Source organism: Macaca mulatta, chromosome 18 (assembly GCF_049350105.2).
Source record: "Macaca mulatta isolate MMU2019108-1 chromosome 18, T2T-MMU8v2.0, whole genome shotgun sequence".
NCBI classification, from domain to species: Eukaryota; Metazoa; Chordata; class Mammalia; order Primates; family Cercopithecidae; genus Macaca; species Macaca mulatta.
The window spans coordinates 77,968,965-77,993,659 of record NC_133423.1 but is presented as its reverse complement, the minus strand read 5'-3'; the positions used below and the strand labels follow the sequence as shown (position 1 = coordinate 77,993,659).

Below are 24,695 nucleotides of genomic sequence, written 5' to 3'. Positions count from 1 at the left end.
AAAGCTTAGAAAACAACTGCCTTGCCTGCCTTATTCTCTTAAGACACAAAAGATTATTTTATGAATCTGGTTTAGTTAAAACATTCAAAGATTTAGAACCTACATATATTTTAGGACAGATTTTGTCATACAACTTAGGATCTATTATTTTCTTTCATTGTAATTTTAATGATTTTGTAGTTCTGGCCAAACTGCAGAAGATTGTAAACTGGCAGATACAGACATCACCTGTTAAGTCCACACAACATTTTAAAATTTAAATTAGTGGCTGGGCCAGGTATGGTGGCTCATGCCTATAATCCCAGCACTTTGGAGGGCGAGGTGGGGAGATCACTTGAGGCTAGGAGTTTGAGACGAGCCTGGCCAACATGGCAAAACCCCATCTCTACTAAAAATACAAGAATCAGCCAGGTGTGGTGGCGCACACCTGTAATCCCAGCTACTTGGGAGGCTGAGGCAGGAGAATCACTTGAATCCAGGGGGCGGAGGTTGCAATGAGCCAAGATTGCGCCACTGCACTCCGGCCTGGGCAACAGTGCAAGACTCTGTCTCAAACAAACAAAAAAAATTAGTGGCTGACATTCTCAAATTAGGTTTTCCCATTAAAGCCTGGATTTGGCTCAGTCTGGCACAGCAACTACTATCGAGAACCAAGCAGTGGTCAGTGTCTCTAGATGGGGTGTGTCCTCTCAGTTTGGACACAGACCTTTTCGGTCCATGTAGAATCAACATTTACTTAGCATGCTCATACATATTTAGACTTCTGAACCCTGAACTCCCCAGGTTAACAGTTAAAGCCCCCACTATGTACCCCCATTCTACTTTTCCAAACTTTTCTCTTGTTACATCCTCCACAATATTCAACCTTTATGCTCAAACCATGCCAAATGATTCCTGTCAATTACGACACACACTTTATAATTTTTGTGCTTTTGCCCACACATTTCACTTAAAGGCCTAATCTATATGACTTTGTAATTTTCAGAAACGTGATGTGACTTTGTAATTTTCAGAGACAAATTATCTTCTGTGAAGTATTTATTGCATGCTGCATCATCAGACCTAGGACCTCAGATTTAAGAAAGGGAGTGATGTCCTATTTTTTGATGCATTACCACACACCAGGCTCTATTCTAAATGACTTCATTCAATATCCATGGCTACCCTGACAAGTAATTATGATCTGTAATTTACAGACGTAGTAACTGAGGCTCAGAAGGTTTGATTGCATGGCTAACAGATGGTGGCACAGGAATCCAAATCTCAAGAGCCTGGTCTTTCTGCAAACCCCTCTGCCTTTTAATGATTATAAAACCCTCTAAACCAGGCTTAAGTATATAAGTATGTAAGTAGGTGACTGTTTGTCATCAAACTTAATATTCCACCAAGCACTGTCAGGACACAGCAGATCTATACATGAGCACATTTGATTCAGCATCTCTCTTCTGCTCTCACTTTAATGACCTTATATCTTAGCGTATTCACATTTGACGTCTTCCACCTACTTTCCATTAGACTGATGAAGGCAGGTATGTATTCCACAGGGAAGAGAGAGGTGGGTAGTTCTCTGAAAAATGCTTTCAACATTACTGCAGCTTCTCTATGGCACATTTTGTCCCACTTAAATTTATCAGCATTAAACTTGGCATCAAGTTCTTCACGGTATTGCTGTAAATCAAGGAAAACAGTCAATATTCAATGTGTTTTTACCACGTGACCCCATTTTCCCCTTCCAAAACTGTTCTTATATAAAGTATTTTTGTAAACAGACTGGTAAGGTAATGTCTCCTAAGAGTAATTTTTTTCAAAGGGATTAAGGGAAATAGCTATGTGAGGATGAATTTTTAAAAACAATTTTCTAAAATATTTAAAAGATAATGTTAATCTTGAAATAATTTTCTAATTCTACACAAATATAGAAGTTCTCTACTCTGATCACAGTTTCATTTCTGTGGTTTTGGCAGAATACCACTATTCCCACATGATAAATACACTGTTGGATTCTGACAAAGTCTCCGTTCCCCCTATTTCATAATGCCTTCTGCTATCCTCTATTTCTAAATTAGATCAAGAAGGTTTGCCTCTTAGCCAGTTCACATACAGAATGAGAACTATCCCAACAAAGTAACTCTGACCTCACTGCAACATGCAAACCTATGACATCTTCCTGGAGCAGTGACAGCAAAGTTTTATTCCAAGACAGACACGTCTTCCACATGTTTGCACGCTTGCCCAATCCTTCGTAAGGTTTGGAACACTGTGCAAATACTTTTAAAAAGATCTCTAAGCCTCTGTAAGTTCTACTTGGCTTACAAATTTTACATTATTAATTCATCTGATTATCAGTGCCACTCAGGCTTCATGTTTCTTTTCAAAGGCAAACTCATTTTTTACTGCTCCTTTGAACTACAAGGTTTACCTATAATGCTAGCAGTTATAGTCAGTCTCCCCGCTGACACTAACTGCTCCAGAAAGGACACTTAGAAAGGGAACTCTAAAAGCTCTGTTTCTTTAAGACCTCTGCTTTATTCTCATGAGAAGCCTAATTCTTCTGGCCTTGAGCATGCACAGCCAGAGTCAGTGTGCACATCTGACCTTTTCCTAATAAGGATCAGCTCATTAACCAGCCAGCCATAATCACTCTCTTGGCTCCCAGAGCCTGCAAACTGGAGGTCCCTGGCAGCACAAGTTTCTTACAGAGATACACGTGATTATGATGCACCCTCTAACCCCTACTGATAATATCAAAAGGAGATTTTCTTCTTGTCCTGGAGAAGCTTTCAATCTTACAGGAATACTTCAGCTAATCAAGAAACGCTTTGGTGATAAATACACTTTACAAAATCTTAAGCATAAATATAAAGTTCTTTCTAGAATGAAAGATATATAGTGGGCTCTGAAAAGAGGAGGATGTATGAGATCCATTCTTTGCCTTTCGGTGTCCTGTAATCTAGTGGGTGGGACTATTTCATGGGCTGATATTACGAATTCAGAGTGCACATGCTGTAAGAAAAGTCATGTATTGGTGCTATGCAGCCAGGAAAGAGAGGAGTCAAACGCTGCTAGGGCCAAGTCTTGAGGATTACAGGAGAGAGGAAATCGAAGGGGATCCTGCTCAAGCAGTGATACAAATGCCAGCAGATCCAGTGTCTGCGGAACTCCAGTTCATTCAGCCTTGCTGGCACATCAAGGGCAAGGAATGAGGCTGGAGAGCAGCCAGCGCCAGTGCTAAGGGGACTAGCCTTCACCCTGTAGGCAATGAGGCAGACTGGAACATCTCTAAGCACAGGAATGGCAAGGGTAAATTTATCTTTTCTGACAGCCAGATGGGAAAATGATTTGGGGGAGCGTGGAGCTTGGCACAGGTCAGGTGGGTGGAAGCAAGTGACAGGCAAAGAACCCAGTTATCAGGCCACGGCACCACTTCCAGGGACGGATAACTAAGGACTAATCTGGATAAACAGTTGTAGGATAGAAAGGAGAGGAGGCATTTAAGAAATGCCCAGGAGGGAAAATTCTCAAGAATCAGTGATGGATTGAATATGAGACTCAGAGGGAGAAATAATCATCAGAGATGATTTTCCAAGATGATTTCCATCTGATTTGTAATGGGCAGATGGCAGTGTTGTTAATAGGAAAAATACAGGAGGAGGAGTAAGCATTTCCCATCAGTCGCCTGGTACCACTGCAGTAAAGCAAAGGGGACATTGTTTTCCAAGTGCACAGGAAGCACCAGCGAGAGGAGAAGAATTCAAATTCATTTTCCACATACCTCTGCCAAAGGAATCTATCTGAATCACGAATGTGGCCATCCTAACCTGTGAGTAGTGCCCAGTCACCTAAGGGGCAACAGGGCACCTGGGTCAAGGGCAGGTGCTACAACCAGATCCTTTAGGATTTTATCCTGACTCTGCAGCTGACTAGGGTATGGTCTGTGCTTCAAGCTTCCCAATGTACAATGGAACATTAAAACGACATTCCCAAGATCAAAACAAGTGGCAGGTCCTGCTGACAGCTCCCAATAAATGCCGCACTGACTGCTTGCCCCGCCCCCACTCTCAGGTCTCTTCTAACCCGCAGTGTCATTACTATGGGAACCCCACACGTATGCGGTGTGACTGTTTAGGGAATAATACTGCGTCATCTTGTCTGGATGGCTGGTATAAAGCAACGCTGAGAGAAAGAATGTCTGTTTTTTGGTTCTGAACAGAGCTGACCTTATATGGTGGTCCCAATGTGAAACCATGTCAACCAGGTGTGAGTTTACCTTGCCAAAGACAGGGAGCACTTAGAGGTTCCGAAGCCCTGTTTTTCTGACCCCTGTTACTGAGAGCACTAGGCAAGGATGAGAAGTCTTGTCATTAAAACTCCCTTCAGCAAAAATGCAACCTGACTCTATTTTGGAGGTAGTTTTATACAAATGCAAATGACCAGCCTAAATAAGCCAGGTGAGGTAATTATAAAACATTTAGAACAGCCTTGGAATGATTCGAACTAGTCAAAAAAGAAAAACTCGCATGTCAAACAGTCTGTCTCTTTCCATAAAATATATTCCCCGGTGTTCGGCTCAAATTTCTGTCATTTTTGAAAGAAAATCATTGCAAACACCAACCAAAGCATTAAATTGGTTCCAAATGAGCTGAGGCCTCGAGTCTGGGACTTGGCTCCGCAGCTGCGTGTTCCCTGTTTGGCTAAAACCAGCAGCTTCCTCCCAGGGCTGCTTCCCTGTCAGCCTCCCCAAGCATTTAAGCACAAAGCCAGGCCAGACCGTTCACAGTAATGATACACTAGCGGACTACAGGGCTGGAGTCATCAACGTGGTTCAATTCGAGGATTATTATAATGGAGTTTTCAGTAGTTCAGTGGATGAATTACAAAAAAGGAGGTAGCTTAAATAAAAAGCTTGAATGAAGGAGAGGAATAAAGAGCCCTTTAACGCATCACGTTTCAATGTCTTTCTAACTGCAGTGTTTCCCGGTTTCTGTTCACTTGCCCAGATTTCTTTCACATTGGCCTTCCTGGGGCTCAAACCATGAAAACATCTGGATTACATTTTCCACTAATAAGTGATGGAATAAATAGGCTGAAACTACGTAAAACTGGGGAGAAAAAAGACTTTGACCTATATGTGGTCCAGGAATGCATGTGCCTATAAGAACATTCTGAAGGAATGATTAGCCTTTGAGAAGCATTTTTCAGTGGAAGATTAGACAAAGAAAGGTAACTGCTGCTATGACATTAAACTTTGTGCACATAAGAAATGCCCTGTAATGTTTTCTCCTTTTGGTGATTTAGAAACAAGACATTTAAGTCATATCCATTATGCATGTTATACACCCATGCATGCGTGTGTACACGCACGCACGCACGTGCGCGCGCACACACACACACACACACAGAGGAACCAGGAAGAACATATGCAAATAGTTTCCCAATTATGGACAGAGGTTTCAAGAGATGGAATATGTTTCTGTTTAGGAAATTTCTTTCTTTCATTTTGGTTCTCTGACTCTGCAGATATAACCAAAGATTTAACCAAAATAAGTAATGGTTTTCATCCTTACGTGTAGGATACATCTGTTTAGAAGAGTATGTAGGAACCAAACACACGAGAAATGGAGACAAAAAGCAGATTCAACTTAGAAAGCATAAACCTTAAGGAGCCGTTGGGCTTCTCCCTGCCTTCCACAAGAACTTGTGCCAGCATTCAGCCAACTCCACTCTCAGGGAAGTCGTAACCCCTCAACATGCCTGGAGCCCTGAGTCCTGGTGCCCTGCTCTGACCTCCCTTCACGGAAGACCTCGCCCTCATGTGCAAAAGCTCAGGTAGCAGACTCTCCCAGCTGCAGGCCCCTTCCAGATGTGGCTCAGCCATATTTTCTGCAGGAAGCCCCAGCCCACGACGGAGGGAGGCACGGGTACTAGGGCCTGGCCCATTCTGCCCAGCACACAGCTCCTCCACGATTAGGAATTGTCAGACCTGCACCGTGGTCGGAGCCTCACCCCAGCCAATCCTGATTCCTGCCCCTTTCATCCTGCAGAAGCAGTACTGCCATGACCCTCCTCTGCTCCTCACCCATCTCAGCATCTGCTTTCTGGAGGATCCAGTAGACACAGCCTATCTATTCTCAGTTTCCACTTAGAAAAACCTCTCATCACACTTCTATATAAAAACTGTGAGACTGATACAAATAGAATTTCCCAAAGCATGTACCAAAATGAATTAATGAAGAGACGCTGTTTTGCCTCTACAAATGTCTTTTTGATAAACATTACCACATTTGTTTTCCCCTGCCCCGAGACTGTTTGCTCAGGGATCCATCTTTTAAAACTGCTCAGGTTTTCACATTTGCAAGCCAGGGAGTGATCCAACTGCAGGAAGGAGCTCTCCATGGTGGATGCCTACCACAGACACAGTGGGATATTTTGGTGGATTTTTATGAGAAAAGCTTTTCTTTTCTAATAATTCTTTGCGCTATTATACTGTAGAGTTGGTCACCTCATGGAAGTAAGGAAGCAAAGGAAGAAGATTCACACTGAACAGCTGGTTTTAGATGTGGATGTTAACATTACCGTAAGTGGAACTGGGTTTTGGAACTGCTGAGTGAGTATTCTAGTGGTTATATAGCCACTGCTACAAATTCCTGTAACAGCTTTCACTAAAGGGAGAGCCAAGGAATGTTTAAACCAACGAATGATGGAAATAAAGGCTCATATAACATTGGCTTAGTGAATTCCATGGCTGAGAGGAACACAACAAACTAAGGTGTTTAACCTCCAAAACAGTGGTGAGACGTTTCAACTTTTCCAAACTAAAGGGAAGCAGCAGTTTTTTATGGTGAATTGATGTGCTATTTCATTGTTGTTTTTGGTTTTTTAATGTTTCTGCCTTGATTTTTAAAATTCTGGATCATGAAAACACTCTGGAACAAACATGTTACCACAGGTACCAAGGAATACTAGGAAGGACCAAGTGATAATCTAATAAACAACAACAAAGACTAGATACCCGATGCTTATGTGAACGGGGTCTAGCTAGCTTAGAACTCTACCTAGGAAGAGACAAAATGTTCAGTACCTTGACTTTAGCAGTACATCCCGAAAGTCGAAAAATTCCTTCAGATTCCAGACCTGATTCCTCAACTTTCTCAAAAAACTAGAAAGCAATGATATATTACAAGAATAAGTGCCTCTGTGATCATAAACATATAAAACAGTAACAATGATGACATGAATCAATAAGTGACCAAGCATATACGTGCCTGACGCTTGAATGCTGTTAAATGTTCATAACCATCCTATGCTGCCAACATTATCCTCCAACATGCAAATGAGAAAGTAGAGATTTATAGTAGTTATACAACTTTCCCGAGATCAACCTTGTAAGTAATGGCACCGACTCGTTTGTGCTCTTAACCACCTCTAAAATTACATATGCCTCTTAACCATTTTTAAGATCTGATTACTATAACTCTTTCTGCAGACTGATCAGTAACAAGAGATTCTAAATCTACTGTCATTGGTTGCAATCACTCTAAGAAACGGTAGGAATTCTAGATGTCTGATCAAGGAGTTTAGACGGGGTAAAGATTAATAGCTTTCACGAGTTCTAAGGCTGGTGATGGGTGTTAAAAAAGTAATAAACACTACCATGTACTGTGCACTGATTATGTGTAAGATCCTATTCTCAGTCCTTTACCTACATTAACGCATCTAATCCTCACAATAACCCTATGAGGTAGGTACTCTCGTTACCCCTATTCTACTGCTAAGGAGTCTAAGGAAAACAGTTCAATTCGCTGTAATAAAGCAGCTCACAGTGCATCTCTGGAAAGGATAATAACTTGGCCAAGTTCACCCAGTAAGAAGGGGATCCAGCGTCTCTGCTATTTTCCTTTCAAGAAATGATGGTGGATGGTGCCTGGAACTAAGGTAATTCTTTTAGGTACGGAGACAAATAGATATTTAGGAAGAAGAAACATGTCTGTAAGAAAAGCCTGTCTTGTAGGAGCGGGAGAGTACTATCTTGAGGTGCCGTAGTGAGGAACACTTAACATCCAGTAGTAATAACAACTAACATGTTGCTAATATGATATAAATCCAGATTTAGTTCAACTAGCACTTACTGAGTACTTTCTATTTGCTAAGTTCTATGCTAGATGTTTGTACCTACACAGTATTATAAACTCATGTGCTGAATCGTCTTTGATTTTGATGAATATTTTAAACTCTGTCCTTCACATACAGGACAAAATGCTGGTTTTAATGAAGGAAAGAAAATTTCAGCGTCACCATGGACTCTGGACTTTGCTATACGCTCTGCTCCTGTTCCCACTCCACCTCTTGCTGACTGTGTGTCCTGGGTAAGTTATCTCACTCTCCTATCCCTCAGTTGCCTCATCAGTAAAAGGGCAATGGTAACACCAGCCTCCTTGGGCTGCTCCGTGCTGACTAGACATGACATTACATAAACAGCACTGGCACAGCCCTGCCTAGGTAAGTCACCCACAGACGGCCCGTGTGTCCAAAGGTGTTGCTTGCATGCTTTGGCCATCTGGGTGCCATCTTCCTGGCTCCTATCTCCAGCCAATCAGTCACCTGACTTGAGAATTATCTCATTTTGAGGCACTGGTAACAAAATAGAGGAAGTTAAACAAGTGATGTACGATTAGCAGTGTCAAGTAAGTATATGCTTCTTAGACAGTATTTATCATTTTTATCATTTAAAAACTTGATTTAAAATTCAACAAGATTTGTGTTAAGGACTAGGAGTTTTAATTGTGCCACTGGATGTCACTGTTGAATAAATGCACACTTAGGTAAAAACCACTGTAAATTGTTGGCTATAAAACAACATGACTTAAAAGTAAATCAGGTATTCAGCAACAATAGTCACAGAGACATTAGCATTTCATAGTTCAGATAACACCACCTTCAAAACCTCCTTCCACCCAAATTATTCTCTTTGTCTAACTGTATCCTATCTGACCAGACACACAGGAAAATGGCCGGAACATGCTGGCTTTTAGATTTTATTAAACTTGGTTTGGAAAATTGATAAAATGATTACACATATACATATTTTTAAAACCCAGCCTATGCTATATCTCAGCAAATATTTGTATGGTTTATATATGCATGGTGATAATTAATGGTCATCTTTATCTAGACAGAATAATCAAATACACAAACACATTCATAGGGGCAAATAACATTTGAAAAAATATTGGAAAAAAATGTGACTGTTTGTGCCCTGGGTCAGAACATCTGTGTCCATCACCTGATGTGTTATGAGCAAATAAAAAGTAACAGGCTCCAAAAGAATGCAGCAAGGCCAACTCGTCCAGGAGCCATGGGCTGTTACGCGGTTCATGGAATAAAGCTGAAAATCACCAGGGGCCTGGGTCCTAATAGGGCGACAGTGTCTTTAAATCTAAAAGAAAATTTATTTGTGGGTTTACAAAGTAACAAATCATAAGCATGAGGCTCTGTGAATTCCCCTTTCGTTTGCCTGCTACTCACTTTTTGTAATACCAGGGGAACTTTCACTCCAGGGTCTTTCTTTCGGTCACTGTCCAGGAGGACTGTAAGCGGAACTCCAAAAATCCCATTGTCTTCGTTGTGAGACAGTAAAGGGAGAAAGAAAAAAGACTCAGAAAAGCATTATCTTATTCCACTGTGTCAAAGTGTTAAAGCCAGAAGCAATCAGTCTTCTTAGTTACCTCGTCCTTTTACTTTCTCTGTTTTGTTTCTTTTCAGTTGAATTCCAAAGGCATCAAAAAAGGCAGTCAATTCAATGAGAGAGAGATGGCGGATTTTCTTCATGTCTTCAGCAGACAGATCTCCCGCTTCAGTTAAGCCGAATCTGGTTTTCTGAACAATAAATTTCTAAAACACACAGTGAGGGCATTTATTTTTTCTGGTAAAGGAAAATTATTATACCTTCACTCAAATGCCACCTGGACACTCTAAATCTATGGAGTAGAACATGTTCTTTGCAAAATATCTCTAAGGAGCATGCTGCATCCTAGAAATATGAATATGTGGTTTAGAACATTTGCAGATCACCACTATGCTAATTAGAAGCAAAACAGCAGTCTAAAGTATATGATAACATTGCCATCGCAACTGTGAGGACTGCCTTCTTTACAAGGAACACCCGATATAGTCAAACAACATATATGTCAGGCACCACATGGAATGCACACACCATGGCCCTTAATTGGAACTACATGTGACACACACATACCAGGAAACACACCTAGGTATATCCCAGGAGAGCTCCAAACGTGTTTTTTTTTCCTTCTTGGACAGTCAATCTTTAAATCAAGGTTTATCTATCCCATACTGCACACTTTAGGAAACTCCCAGTTTAAACTGATTATATATGCTTGCTGAGACAACAGCTATTCTACCATAAAAATTAAATTTAAATGATTCCAAATTCTTAAAAAAGCAAAATACAGAGAAAGTGCAAATAATCCTACTATGATTTTGAAGACAATGAGACTGACATATTCTCCATTTTCACACTAAGAAACAAAAGACACTAAAACAACAACAGCAGCAAATCCTCCAACGATGCAGAAATACTGTGATGAATGTAAGCAGCAAGACCTTTTAGAAGCAAAAGATGGTTCCTATGTAACACCCACAGGTTCACTTTGCCCTCAGAAAGGGTGGCATTGAAAAAAATGCTGAAGTAAACAAAAAAACCCAAACCCATAGATAAAATTATAAACACCTAAATTTAAATTATAAAGCTTTAAGTTCACATTTTCCAAAGCAGTTTCCCAAATTGGAGCTTCCTTGGGGTAGTCAAAGAATCTATCCATTAATTCATTCCTTTATTCATTCAATAATTGCTCCTTGGAACCTCAAGTATTTAAAAATAAAACAAAATGTAGGATGTGGTTTGGGGCATGCCTTGTGCTATTAAACGCTTAGCTAGTTTACCTTCTTTTTGAGGCTAAGTCCTCATATATCAGTAATACGTAACAACAACAGAAACAAAAATTGCAGTCATTTATTGACCAACTACTATGTGCTAAATCCTATGCAAAGTTCTTCATGGGAAGAGCCAAACCTCAGAAGGAGCTGGCTTCGATGAGGAGATGCCGAGGCCAGCATCCTCTCTTGGGTGCCTCTCTTTAAGATAAGGAGGGGCTCCCCCTGAAACCAGAGTCCTGCAGGCTTCTCTCTTTTCCCTAGACCACCACACGTTGCCCTCTAACCTGGAGACTGCTTAATGACCAGGAAGGGTTTTGAAGTGGGACACACTTAGTTTCAAATCCTATTTCTGCTTCCCACTAGCTGCGGGCTTTGGACATGTTACTCAGCCTTTCTGGGCCTCAGTTTCCTCAGCTGTAAAATGGGAATAGTCACCAGGGTCCACCTTACATTATTAATAGAATACCTAGTTCAGTGTCATGCCTGTAGAAGGCACTCAGTGAGTCCGAGAGTTCTTCCCTTCTTCTTCCTCTCCTCTGTCATGGGATGGTTTCTTGGGAACGGTTCAAGTTACCTGGTACAAAAAGTCTGTTTCTGGATGACTCATTTTTTTAGCTCTGAAACTGCCTGGGCCCTGCTCATCATGCCTCCAACCCTAATCAGCACAGAGTATTCAAGACTCCACATGATAAACTTCTCACACATGCATTGGTTGAATGGCAAATAGACCAATGTTACATAGTTCTCTATGAGGCGTCCTGGATATAACATTCTGGATTTAAATAATTAGACTTTGGGGTAACAAAGTATATAGCTCTCTTTGCCCATCGTGTAACAATAGAAGTTCTTGAATTGGTTTTGATGTGTTTTTACTGTCTGTTCCGTGAGCTCTCACTTCCTCTTATGCCTGTGACTTTTTGCAGTCCCCTCTTCTGATACGTGGCTTACAGAGGCACAAGTGTGTAAAGGTAGGGTCTGCATTGATGTATAAGTAAAGTAAGAATGTAAAGTGCAAGAAGGCTCACAAGCCAGGTAGAATCCTATTTCATTTGTAAAACAGTATTCAAGCCTACGGTCTCACAACTTTCCTCAACACAGGAACGCCAGGTACAGCCAGGCAGGCTGTGCACGACACAATCAGTGGTGCCCAAATAACACCCGAAATGGTACTATGAACAGTGTGAGGCCTGGCCTCCCAAAACCCCTTGTGCACACACAGAGATATTTAAAAAAAGAAATCTTAGTTTTGTCCTGTGAAGTCACAGGAAGTTCCTGGAATAATCATGAAAGGTTTTGCTTACAGTTAAAACATAGTCTTCTTTCTTAATCTCTGATTTCTTAAGTTTATTTCTTTTTAGAGCCTCTGTAACCATTTCTGAATAAGACACTTCAAATGACAGCTCTTCAGCCTCTGGTGGAATGTTCTTTTCTAGATAATCATCATCTAAAGACAAAACAAAGAATATAGACTATTTAATATGCCATTTAATCAATCAATACTATTTGCTATAAAATAAATTCAAAATATTTACAAGTGAATCCACAAGCACGTTATAGTGTTTATATGCAAGGAAAAGCAGCAGACTCACCCCGAGGAATTCAGTTAAACAATAATGTCGCATCACAGACCTCCACATGGACATACTTTCATCATCCTTGCCCAAACAATTTAATCTGAGTGTTTTAAATTTTAGATTTGCACGTCTCATGACAGTTGCTGAAGATTATTAAAAGAAAGTCCAAAATGGGGTATTTATGTATATTCTTATGATATTACAATTAAGCTCATCTAGACCCAGTGTCACTGTTATGGGTAAGCAGAAGCTTAAAGCAGAGGAAGAAAGGGTGGAATCTGCTAGAATTCCTCTCTACTTTGACTCCTCTTGTTTCTCCCCTCACCTGTGGAATATCTGCCTCCTAAGGTTTGTTCAAATTCCATTTGTATTTCATGGCTAAATCTGTGTAGGTGAATTAATCGGAATTTGTTATTTAATATTGGTTAACTGATCTTGTATGACATACATTGAGAAAAAGCTGAATGGATGATAAGTAGTACCCCTTAAAAATGTTTTTCTCAAGCTAATTAGAAAATTAAGACAAAAGATTCATTGAGGCCGGGCGCGGTGGCTCAAGCCTGTAATCCCAGCACTTTGGGAGGCCGAGGCGGGCGGATCACAAGGTCAGGAGATCGAGACCACAGTGAAACCCCGTCTCTACTAAAAATACAAAAAATTAGCCGGGCGCGGTGGCGGGCGCCTGTAGTCCTAGCTGCTCAGGAGGCTGAGGCAGGAGAATGGCGTGAACCCAGGAGGCGGAGCTTGCAGTGAGCCGAGATCGCGCCACTGCACTCCAGCCTGGGCAACAGCGTGAGACTCCGTCTCAAAAAAAAAAAAAAAAAAGATTCATTGAGCAAAAACAAGTGAATCCATAAATCATTTGGGCAATCCTAACCTGATTTCTGATTCAGATTTCAGCTTGTCATCTGGTTTCACTGCCTGGCAAAACTGTTCACATGTTCACATGCAAAGTGAATAATTATTTTATTATAAAAAGAACTCATTCTCTTTTGCCCTCTGCTGTAGGCACTGACTAGGGGACTACCAAGTAAAAGGAACAAAAGGCAGAATTTTAAAAAACTTAGTTAATTTTACATTAAAATTAGGTGGAGAAATTTGTAAGTCAACAGATATAAAAATTCTGAATAGTTTTTTTCAGATGCTAATTAAAAACACAATAATAAATGAGCACAGCGAGAACTTAGAAAACAGCAAAGGGACGCCAGGCACAGTGACTCACGCCTACAATCCCAGCACCTTGGGAGGCCGAGGTGGGCAGATCACCTGAGGTCAGGAATTTGAGAACAGCCTGGCCAACATGGAGAAACCCTGTCTCTACTAAAATTACAAAAATTAGCCAGGCATGGTGGTAGGCACCTGTAATTCCAGTTACTCGAGAGGCTGAGGCAAGAGAATCACTTGAACTCAGCAGGCAGAGGCTACAGTGGGCTGAGATTACACCACTGCACTCCAGCCTGAGTGACAAGAGCGAAACTCTTGTTTCAAAAAAATAAAATAAAAGAAAGAAAATGGCAAAGGGAGAGCTATGATGTTCTCTTGTTATACAGGGGCTTGCATTCAAAACAGAGGAAGATAAACAAATAGAACTCTAACTACCTACGCATCTATGAAGAGACTCTTTGGAGAGCAGCAATGTAGGCCAATGCTCCAAACCACAGGACCATTCCACGCAGACGGCTAGCTTTTAGTGGCATGATTTCAACTAAGTCACAGTATGGCAACAAACAGAATGATGTAGAATACGAATGTCTGGCAAGTCCCTTCTTTTTTTATTTTTTCTTATCAGCCTTATTGAGATACACTTCACATGCCATTCAATTCGCCCATTTAAAGTATACCTGCCAATGGTTTTTAGCATATTCACGGAGTGGTACGACCATCACCATGATCAATTGTAGAACATTCTCATCACCTCAACATCTTTGATTTTTGAAGCCAAAGCTGAAAAAAGTACAGGCTCCATTATTTACAAACAGAATGCACATATTTTGGGAAAAACTGAGAAATCACAAAAGTATGGCCTAAAGGGGCCTATTTCCTACAAGGAGGATCTGAGATTCCATACGGAGCCCATCTAGGGAGCCCGCCTCTCAAGTGGAAGAGGTCCAGATAAAAGCGTCCCCCGCAGCCTTATCAGGGCAGGCTGCTCTGGTGCTGCGTATGCCTGAGCAGAAAGTAGAGATCCTCAGAAGAGGCCTACTTCCTGGCCTGCCTGAAACAAGACCACACCACTCGGGAAAGAGCCTTTAAAGCAAACACACTACCCACAGGAGGAGTTTCTACATGATGAGGTGGTCGTGAAGGAGGAAGAGATTCTGCCTCCAATCTGGCTCAGTTAATTTTGTCTTGTGTGACACAATGGGGTGTTCGGAGTTGGGTGGGAGGAGTGAGTGCTAGAAGTGACAGAATCACAACAGGGAGAAAAGCACACTTACACTTTGCTTTTAGAAATTCACTGCTAACTGTACTGAGTGCCAGGACAAAAGCGAGAAGACACAGCTGAAGTTCAATGGGAGGCACGCCACTCACCACTGACTGCGTTCTGCACTGGCTGTCCCGGCTCCGGTGATCCATTGGAATGAACTGGGAGATCTGGAATGGTCTCAACTATAGCCTGCCAAGCAAAGGAAGATGAATACAAAACATTGTACCATAAATACCGTCCACCCCACATTTCAGCCTGACTTATGTTCTGCAGTATCCAACAGTTATTTTCACAAAAAAAAGGCCATTCTTGGTTTCATAAAGGGCCTGTATCTGATTTCCTGTTTCTGCATTAGGTTTGGATGGTGAGCTTACACAGGTTTCACAAAAGGGAACAGTGTAAGGTCCATATAACTGTGCTTTCCTAGCTCTTAAATATTTGCTGCTTATACCTTTGCTAAGACGTAGAAATTATGAGGCCTGATGTCACATAATTTGATATTGCTGCTTATACCTTCACTAAGATGTAGAAATTATGATGCCTGATGTCACATAATTTGATAATTATAATATCATTTGTTAATGAATCTTCATGCATTTTTGTCTTACTTATATTAATTATATTATGTTAATATAACATTAACATATTAATTCCCTCGCAGCAAAATACAGAGTGATAGTAACTAACAAAATATTAGGTATCTTTTCTAATTCAATTTCCCCTCTTAATTAATTTCGTACTTTTTAAATTGAAATCCTGCCAGAGCACTGAACTCCTCTGCAGGATGATCACAAGTTGAGTATCTATCCTTGTAAAGGCCTGTGAAGCAAGCTACTGCCTATGTCTGGATGGGTATCAGTAAAAATTTACACACAAATCCTATCAAAACAATTTACATGTAAATCTTATAAATTTTAATATGGGAGTTATCTGGGAATATGTGATAGTGAAATCTGCTACTCCATCAAGAATATTTTATATGCTATTCACACATAAAATGTTTTCCCCTAGAGCCTGATTTTTTTTTATTCTTGTATTTATTTAGCAATAATTGAACACCTGCTTCATGAAAGGTCTTTTATCAGATACTACAAGTTGCACAAAGGAGTCTTGAATTCTGAGCCTCATGATCTCCTTTTATTCCTATTTTATTTCAAAAAAGTTGATACAATTATAATTGTGTAAATGGCATATGAATAGGTGCCCAATTATTGAAACATAGATGCCCAATTCCTATAATTGGTGGAAGAATGACAAACTGAAAAAAGGTCTAGGGTCATGCAGGTTCACTGTCTGGCAGATCTTTGGTGGCCCTACAAGTAACATTACGGAATAAAGATTACCCACACACTCAAATCCTTAAAGAGATGTGGACCACTTTTCTCTTTCCTTAAGTTTTCCAACAAAGAAATGCTTTGTCAGACTTTGAAATAACTTACCTATGGGCGAGAAGATTCTTTTGAAAATTGATAAGACTTTTTTATTTATTTAGGCCTTGAAACGGACGGTTTGGGATACTTAAACCTACTGAATGTCATTTTCTTAATTTTCTCTGACGGTTTAACTGGCCCCTAGCCAGTTAATTGTACTGAATGAGTGCCTGCTCTTTGTAATGTAAATCACTGTGGGACTTTCTTGGGGGAAGCAGAAATTTGAGTCATAATCCCTGCTCTTGAGCTACTTACAATGAGAAGAACAGAGTAACACTTACAAAGCATTAGGAAAAGACAATCAAGCCACTGTTAAGAACTAATTTCTGTAATCCCAGCTGCAAATGTTATTGGAGAGCGACTGAGAGGGAAGAGGTGCTGCCCAGAAGGTTTCCACTGATGAGGTGGTTGGACTTGAGCTGGAACTTAAGGAATAATGAAAAGGACTTCCAAAGGCAGAGGAGACAGGCAGAAGCATTCAGGCCAGACGGAGATGGAAGCAGAAATTTCAGGCATGGAAATATCTGAAGGATTTCAGCACCGGGGATCATGAAGAGACTGGGGTACCGGGAGTCGAGTCATAGTATTAGAAAAACACAAGAAATAAATTAATCAGAAGAGTCAGTGCAAATTCTGGAAGGTTTTGAAAGCCAGGTCAAGGAGTTGAGACTTAGAATCATCAGGGTTAGAAACAAAACAGAGCAAGACAAACACATGTGCATTCTTGTGTTACAGCGGGAGAATGATTCATGGTGGAGATGAAGGAACAGTGGCAGCCAGTAAATGGTACCTGAGTTGGGATGTAGATTGAGCAGGAAGGCTAGATGTTTGACATACATTATTTTAAAACATCCGTTCCTCATTAAGGATCATATTACAACTAGCATTGTTTTTTTATTTGTACTAGTGATTTTAATGTATTTTAAATATAAAGACCACCCCCATTTAAAGCAACCTTCCCAGCTTGTTCATAACTGAGCTCACCGTTTCCCTAATGTGCTCAACCACATGTGTTTCTCGCCAGGGCTTTCACTGCTAAGGAAAGTGACAGAATCACAATGGGTGCTTTCCCTCTGCTGAAAGTTGCTCTGCTGCCCTAGTTACACCAAGCTAGGATTGGAAAGTAGAGTATGAGGGGTTATTATGTTTAAATTGTAGGAGCCTGGTACTATTTGCTATAGTTTTCTCTTATAACTAGACTTTGACTAACGTTATCTGGTATGTCCTCCATATTCAATAAAGATTATACAAAACATTTTCAATGCTCTGTTCACTACTTAAAATTTCATTGACTCAAAATATGTTTCTGATATCTCTGATTGGCGGTTTGGTGTTTGCTCATGGTTTGAGTTTCTGTGCTATATGACGCCATGTACTAAAGTCACCTGTGCTTGATTCACTAAAGACAGTAAGGCTCCTCATCTTCTTGTTCTGCAACCAAGATCAGAACGGACAAATCCACAACTAGCAAACACTGTCAAATTCCCCAGAGACCAACTTAAGGAAGCCACATTCACTGACAAATATGCAATACATTTTAAACACTTGCAAAATCTATTCAACATGAATTTAAAGGTATTCTGATGATGTCTTGAATTAAAATATAATTCACATCTGAAATTATTACCTAAATATCAAGACAATGAGAATATTAAATACCAAATATCCATAAGAATAGCCAAAGTATTATTCAGAAATTCTTAACTTTAATGCAAATGACTAAAATTAAGTGAAATATCTTCATACTCTAAGAGATGAGAAAAAATTACCCAAGTAGAGCCAAGACAGAATGTAAAAAAAAATAAGGTTTAAATAAATTACTGCAATAGGAAAAAATAGGCACAATTAAATAAAGTTAGTTATTTCTTTAAAAATATTGCTGCTGGAAAGATTAGGCATACATAGGAATGGTGAGATAGGGGAAATCGCTGTACTTTTCTACTCAATTTTGCTGTGAACCTAAACTGCTCTAAAAAATAAAGTTCTGCCTGGGCAACATAGCAAGACCTCATCTCTACCTAAAAAAAAAAAAAATTTAGCTGGGCATGGTGGTGCACACCTGTAATCCCAGTTACTGGGGAAGCGGAAGTAGGCAGACAGCTTGAACCCAGTTGTTCAAGGCTGCAGTGAGCCATGATCACGCCACTGCACTCCAGCCTGGGTAATAGAGCAAGACTTTCTCTCAAAAATAAATAAATAAGTAACAATAACATTTATTAATTTAAAATATATTGCTGATATGGGCAACTATTTACAGTCTGATTAAGACATAACACACACATTTTAGAAACAAAAATGAATAATATTTACCATCACAGGTAATTTAAAAATTATAATGTAAATAAACATTTGTATATGTGTGTGCACGTATATGTGTGTGTATACACACACACACAATAAATTTATAACATACCTTGAAATTCGAAATAAATTGTATATCTTGCTAAAGCAAATATACATTACCAAAATTCATACAAATTGGGATAGAAAATAATCTAACCCTTAAATTACATCCATTAAAAAAATTAAACAGGCCCAGTGTGGTGGCTCACACCTGTAATTCCAGCACTTTGGGAGGCCAAGGCAGGTGGATCATGAGGTCAGGAGTTTGAGACCAGCCTGGCTAATATGATGAAACCCAGTCTCTACTAAAAATACAAAAATTAGCCATGCATGGTGGCATGCGCCTGTAGTCCCAGCTACTTGGGAGGCCAAGGCAGGAGAATGGCTTGAATCCGGGAGGCAGAGGTTGCAGTGAGCCAAGATCGCACCACTGCACTCCAGACTGGGTGATAGAGCAAGACTCCGTCTCAAAAAGATAAAATAAAATAAAATAAACAAGCCGGGCGCAGCAGCTCACACCTGTAATCCCAGCACTTTGGGAGGCCGAGGCGGGTGGATCACCTGAGGTCAGGAGTTCAAGACCAGTCTGACAAACATGGTGAAACCCTGTCTCTACTAAAAATACAAAAAAATTAGCCGGTCGTGGTGGCGGGCACCTGTAATCCCAGCTGCTCAGGAGGCTGAGGAAGGACAATCACTTGAACCCAGGAGGCGGAGGTTGCAGTGTGCCGAGATCGTGCCATTGCACTCCAGCCTGGGTGACAAGAGCAAAACTCCATCAAAAAAAAAATTAAACAAAGCTTTATGCCTACAATGATACCAGGCTTTGGAGATTTCTTAAACAAATTATTAAATATATCAGAAATATATATAAATTATAAATATGTGTAGATTTATATATGTTTATATCATAGTTCAGTAAATGACTCCAAGGTACTGAAAAGAACCCAGGGTTTTCAACATATTTGTACAAAGATTAGAATAACCCTGTAAACAAATTTTAATAAATTGTATGTATAGACTAATCCCATTTACTAGAACGGAGGTTAAAATACTAAAATAGTAGTGAATCAAATTCTACAGGCGCGACGGCTCACGCCTGTAATCCCAGCACTTTGGGAGGCCGAGGCGGACAGATCACGAGGTCAGGAGATCGAGACCATCCTGGCTAACATGGTGAAACCTCATCTCTACTAAAAATACAAAAAAAAATTAGCTGGGTGTGGTGGCAGGCGCCTGTAGTCACAGTTACTCAGGAAGCTGAGGCAGAAGAATGGCGTGAACCCGGGAGGCGGAGCTTGCAGTGAGCTGAGATTGTGCCACTGTACTCCAGCCTGGGTGACAGAGTGAGACTCTGTCTCAAAAAAAAAAAAAAAAAAGAATAACATAACACAATAAATTGGGTTCATCTAAGAAATGAAATATAATTATAGTTCAATATAAGAAAAACCTATCAATGTAATTTCCTAAATTAATTGATTAAAGAAGGAAAACAATACATTCATCTTAACAGATATTGGAAAATCATTTGATATAATTCAAACTCCATTCCTGATTAAAATATTTATAAGGCTCAGAACCCTAGAATAAATACTCTCCTTAATGATGAAACATTAGAAGAATTCATAAGAAAAATCCAGAACTTATCAAATGATCCTTATAATTATTAATCAACGTTATAAGTGATTGTGGTCAGTCCTCTAAGGGAAAAAAATGAGATGAGTAATTATTTTACATATTGAGTCAATAAAATTTTCAGTATATGCAGATGAGTTCTGAGAAAAGTCATAAAATTAAATGAAAAATTTTTAGCAGTAGAAAAGCTTCAGGAAGGAAGCTAAAGGAGACACTGTTATAAGAAACAAAACAACCTACTTTCCTTATATATCTGCAAAACAAGCTAGAAAATATCATTAAAAATCTTACGATTTAAATACCAGTGCAAACTAGCACGTGTGAAAATGCGTGTAAGACTTAAAGGAATAAATTATGAAACCTCACTGAAGGATAGAAGGCATAAATAAATGGAAAAACACAATTATTATTCCTCAATGGGAAGACTCAATGTTTTGAGATGTGAATTCTCTCTCCAACAATAATCTTTAAATTCAATGAAATTCTTAATAAAGTCACAACAAGATTTTTTACGGGGTAGTCCTAGCCTTTTTCTATGTTTATCTGGAAGAAAAAATTTCTAAGAAGGGCCAAAGGAAATTCTAATGCAGACTTTGATGAGGGGGAACCTACTCTAACAGATTTCAAAAACAAACCATAGAGACAGACATCTGCAAACCTGGCGGTTTTACTTCTCATGAAGTTGGCATTTCAAACGTGCAGAAAAGATGAAAGACTAGGGGAAAGATACGGGTTAGGTCATGGGTATCTTATGGAAAAGATAATTTAGGTTCCCTTCTTCATACCATTTTACAACGTAAATTCCAGTAGGGCAAGTAGCTGGGGCCCCCTGAAGTCTTGGGGATGACAGTAAATTGGCCCCAGGAATTTAGCCTGGCAGGAGAAGTTTATTTTTACAGGTGTCACAGACAGGACCCCTGAAGCCCTGGCCCCTGCTTCATTTGATGACTGGATATCCTTCCTTCTGGAAGGCTCGGAAACCAAACTGGGATCCCTGTGGTTCCTTATAACCAAGAAGCACAGGACCCTAAATGTAGTTACCAAAGCATTAACTCGGCATCTGTGAGCCACTCCAGCAAATAACCATTTTGTTTAACTTTTCTAAAAGATACTCTGAGTAACAAATAATCCAAGGTAAGTTGAAGGCCAGTGCCAGTGAGGTATTTTTTAGACCCAATACTGCTGAAATTTTTATTTATATCATTACTGGCATTCAATCTACCTTCAGAAAAAAACAAAATGAAAATAAAAACAAAATCTGGGTGATTAACTTACTCTGGACAGCTCTATAACTGCCACAAAAGACCGTTTTCTTTCTCTTATACCCTCAAACTGGCAAGAAGCCTATTTGTAGACCATATGCGCTCAATAAGAATTTGCTGAGTGAATGACTGAATGAACCAATGATGCGAAGAAGTTCGCAGCTAAGAATAAAGAAATAGAAAAATATGACCAACAGTCTTATCAGAAATAAAATTGTGGCCATGGAGCAGCCATGGATGGAAGCACCTAGAAAGGAAGGCATGCCTACCATCCTCTTCTTTGGCAACTCAATCACACAATCGTCCTCCTTCAAGTTCTGCTGGTGCGTGCGTGGAACCACATGCAGTCCTGTGCTGCTGCTTGTACGAAATGATGGGGGTGTTAAAGCCAACTACAGAGGCCGACAAGGGGTCCGACCACGTCAGGAACTCCCACGTTAACTAGAAAGTGTTGGAGAACCACCGCAGGCTGTAAGCAAGACTTGTATTTTAGATCAATGACTTGAGGCTCTGGGAAGGATGGATTTGAAGAGAATAGAGCTAAAGTCTGGAGATCACTCAGGAGGCTGCTGCAGCAGTGCGGAGGATAACGATGAGTTTCTGTACTAAGAGGCTGTATAAGACAGGAGGGGAGCAGAAAGATTTTACAACCATTTACATGATGAAATTCACAGGTCTCAGAGATGGGCATGAAGAGGGGAGGAGGTAGGCAGAGTTGAGGCTGCCACGCAGGGGTGCCTGTTGGGCACATGGGTGCCACAAGTTGCAATGGAAGATAAAGGATCTTGGGCAAGTCCTCAGAGCACGAGTCCCCAGTCACAAGGGAACAGCACAACTGTGTAAGATCTACCGCAGGTCACTCCTTATTCCAACAGTTACCAGACTTTGTGAATGACTGACTTTGTTTTCATTAATAAATGGGGTGAATTTAAGGTGATGTCTAAAATACAGACACTCTCACTCATTTGCATCCCAACGCTGGGTCTTGAATGGGAAAGAGCTGATTTACAGCCAGTGGGTCAGATATTGTGGGCATCCCTCAGCCTATTTATGCCATAACCTACAGAGTTATTAGTAAAAGATAAAAGTCACTCACATTATTTTATTCCTCTTACATGATCACTGTGCAACAAAACAAAACAATAGCATAAACAAAAATCTAAAAACACAACAACAAAGCAAATCTATATGGGGCTAACAGCATTATCTCCCTAAACAACAGGGATTTCCTAGGAATGTGTCATGCATGTAAATGTCATCAGCTCCTTGTTTCTCGAAATGGACAGGGGTTGAGAAACAACTGCCCTAGCAGAACCTTTGAACGTGCCACCTCCATCTGAGTGGCTATTGTGCTAACTGCTGCCTTCCATCAACCTGCCACTGGAAAACCACTGCCTCATCTAATGGGGTCTCTGTCTCCTGTGGAGGGTCTATAATATCCTCCCTGCAGAGCACCTGCTCAGAGACACTGACTGGGGATTCGCAGTGGGGGTGACGGGAGGGGGAATGACAAACATTTTTGACAAAACAAAAGTACAAGTTCTGCTATTTAAGACCAAGTGAATGAATTCATCTGAAGGCAAAGAGTTTGCATGAGTGAGTCTTGAGAATTAAGGCTGGAAATGTAGGCATAGTGGAGAGTCTTCAATATCAACATGAAAGTTTTGAATTTATCCTGTGGGTAAAAGGAACTTCTGTGTTAAGATGGCAGTTAAGCCACATCATCAAACCTCTGGGATTTTTCTAAGTGAACTCAGCTGAGAAGACCAAAGTTAACAAATTTCTCCAAATTGAGATATATATATATATATATACACTTTGAATTCTCACTGCAATGATATATTAATTCATGGAGTCCTCTTTCATTTTGAGCCTCTTTCTTCCTAATTTTTACAAAGTCAGTAATTCTACCAGCAGCTGTGGTTTCCTTGCGATCTTAGTTCAAGTATTTTTTTAATGTTTTCAAGAATTGCTTCTTCTTACCTTCCTACATTAGTTGCATTGACTTGCAACTGTACCTTGACATGTAACTGTACTGACATGGATGACTTACCACAGAGTCACTCCTGGGAACTGCAAAACTCCCTTCTTTATCCTGGGATGCGTCAGACAGGGTAGTACTGTTGAGAGAAGCATCATCTGGCTAAATGGAGAAATAAAAGTACCATTCTTATTCAGGTAAATACTTTCTAATGTGTTTGTATATTCTGTTCTGTGTTCATACTGAGATATGGGTGGCAATATATGCAATCATGACTGCCTGTGCATAGACAATTGCATCCAACTGCTAGTGCAGCAGGACTATGAGCCACCTAGGTGCCTAGCCCTCTAAGGACACTGGCCTCTGTGGCAGACACTGATGTGCCTGCCACAAACTCTATTTGCCTTAAACAATATCTTGGTTTTGTTCCAGGGAATTGGGGTGAATCAAAAAACCTGATTTCCAGTCTCATTTGCAGTTAAGAGGGGTCACGTGGCCAACAAGGTGTAAGTGAAACTTTACCAAGTGTATTTACTAAGAAAAAAAACAGGTTCAGCTGATACATGCTCATGATAGGACCACAGATGACAGCCTGGAGCTGCCAAGCATCTTGTACAAATGAGGACAACGGGCACCGGGAAGAAGCCAGGGACAGAAAAGCAAGCCTGGCTGTGTCCATGCAGCTGGCCTATCAGACATGGGCCACCCATCTGAAGGGTCTCCATGTGAAGCAAAATAACTCCAACTTTTTGATTACATGTATCCAAACACAAACTTAACTGGACTAATCCCATAATCTTTTTTAGCAGATTCAATGACTGTTTTTTGTAGTGAATAGAATTTAGTAGCCATAGTATCAAGGTTTTTTTGTTTGTTTGTTTTTTGTTTTTTAATAAAGCTGGAACTAAGATATTTTTGTTGTAGTGTAGTATGGTGCCACTGAAATTAAGATGTGAATATTATTTTCTTCAGCAACAAAACTCAGTGCAAAATTTAATGCATTTGATTAAATGGCATTCTTCATTTTGCTTGACTGTATTTTCTCAATTTTCTAGAGACATTATACATTACTTTACAAAATGAACAAAGATC

General features: G+C 40.1%; 1 protein-coding gene across 3 annotated transcripts in view; it reads right to left on the bottom strand.

Moving 5' to 3' along the window:
• Positions 1-24,695, bottom strand: part of ARHGAP28 (Rho GTPase activating protein 28) — a 198,080-nt gene that overhangs the window by 31,208 nt on the left and 142,177 nt on the right. For all 3 annotated transcript variants that reach the window (XM_028838212.2, XM_077974761.1, XM_015121571.3), the window contains 7 exons: positions 23,676-23,765; positions 15,057-15,141; positions 12,252-12,394; positions 9,723-9,888; positions 9,523-9,614; positions 7,079-7,156; positions 1,506-1,668 (listed from right to left, as the gene is read on the bottom strand). In XM_028838212.2, coding sequence (XP_028694045.2) covers positions 1,506-1,668; positions 7,079-7,156; positions 9,523-9,614; positions 9,723-9,888; positions 12,252-12,394; positions 15,057-15,141; positions 23,676-23,765 — 817 coding nt within the window. The remainder of the gene's footprint in view (positions 1-1,505; positions 1,669-7,078; positions 7,157-9,522; positions 9,615-9,722; positions 9,889-12,251; positions 12,395-15,056; positions 15,142-23,675; positions 23,766-24,695) is intronic.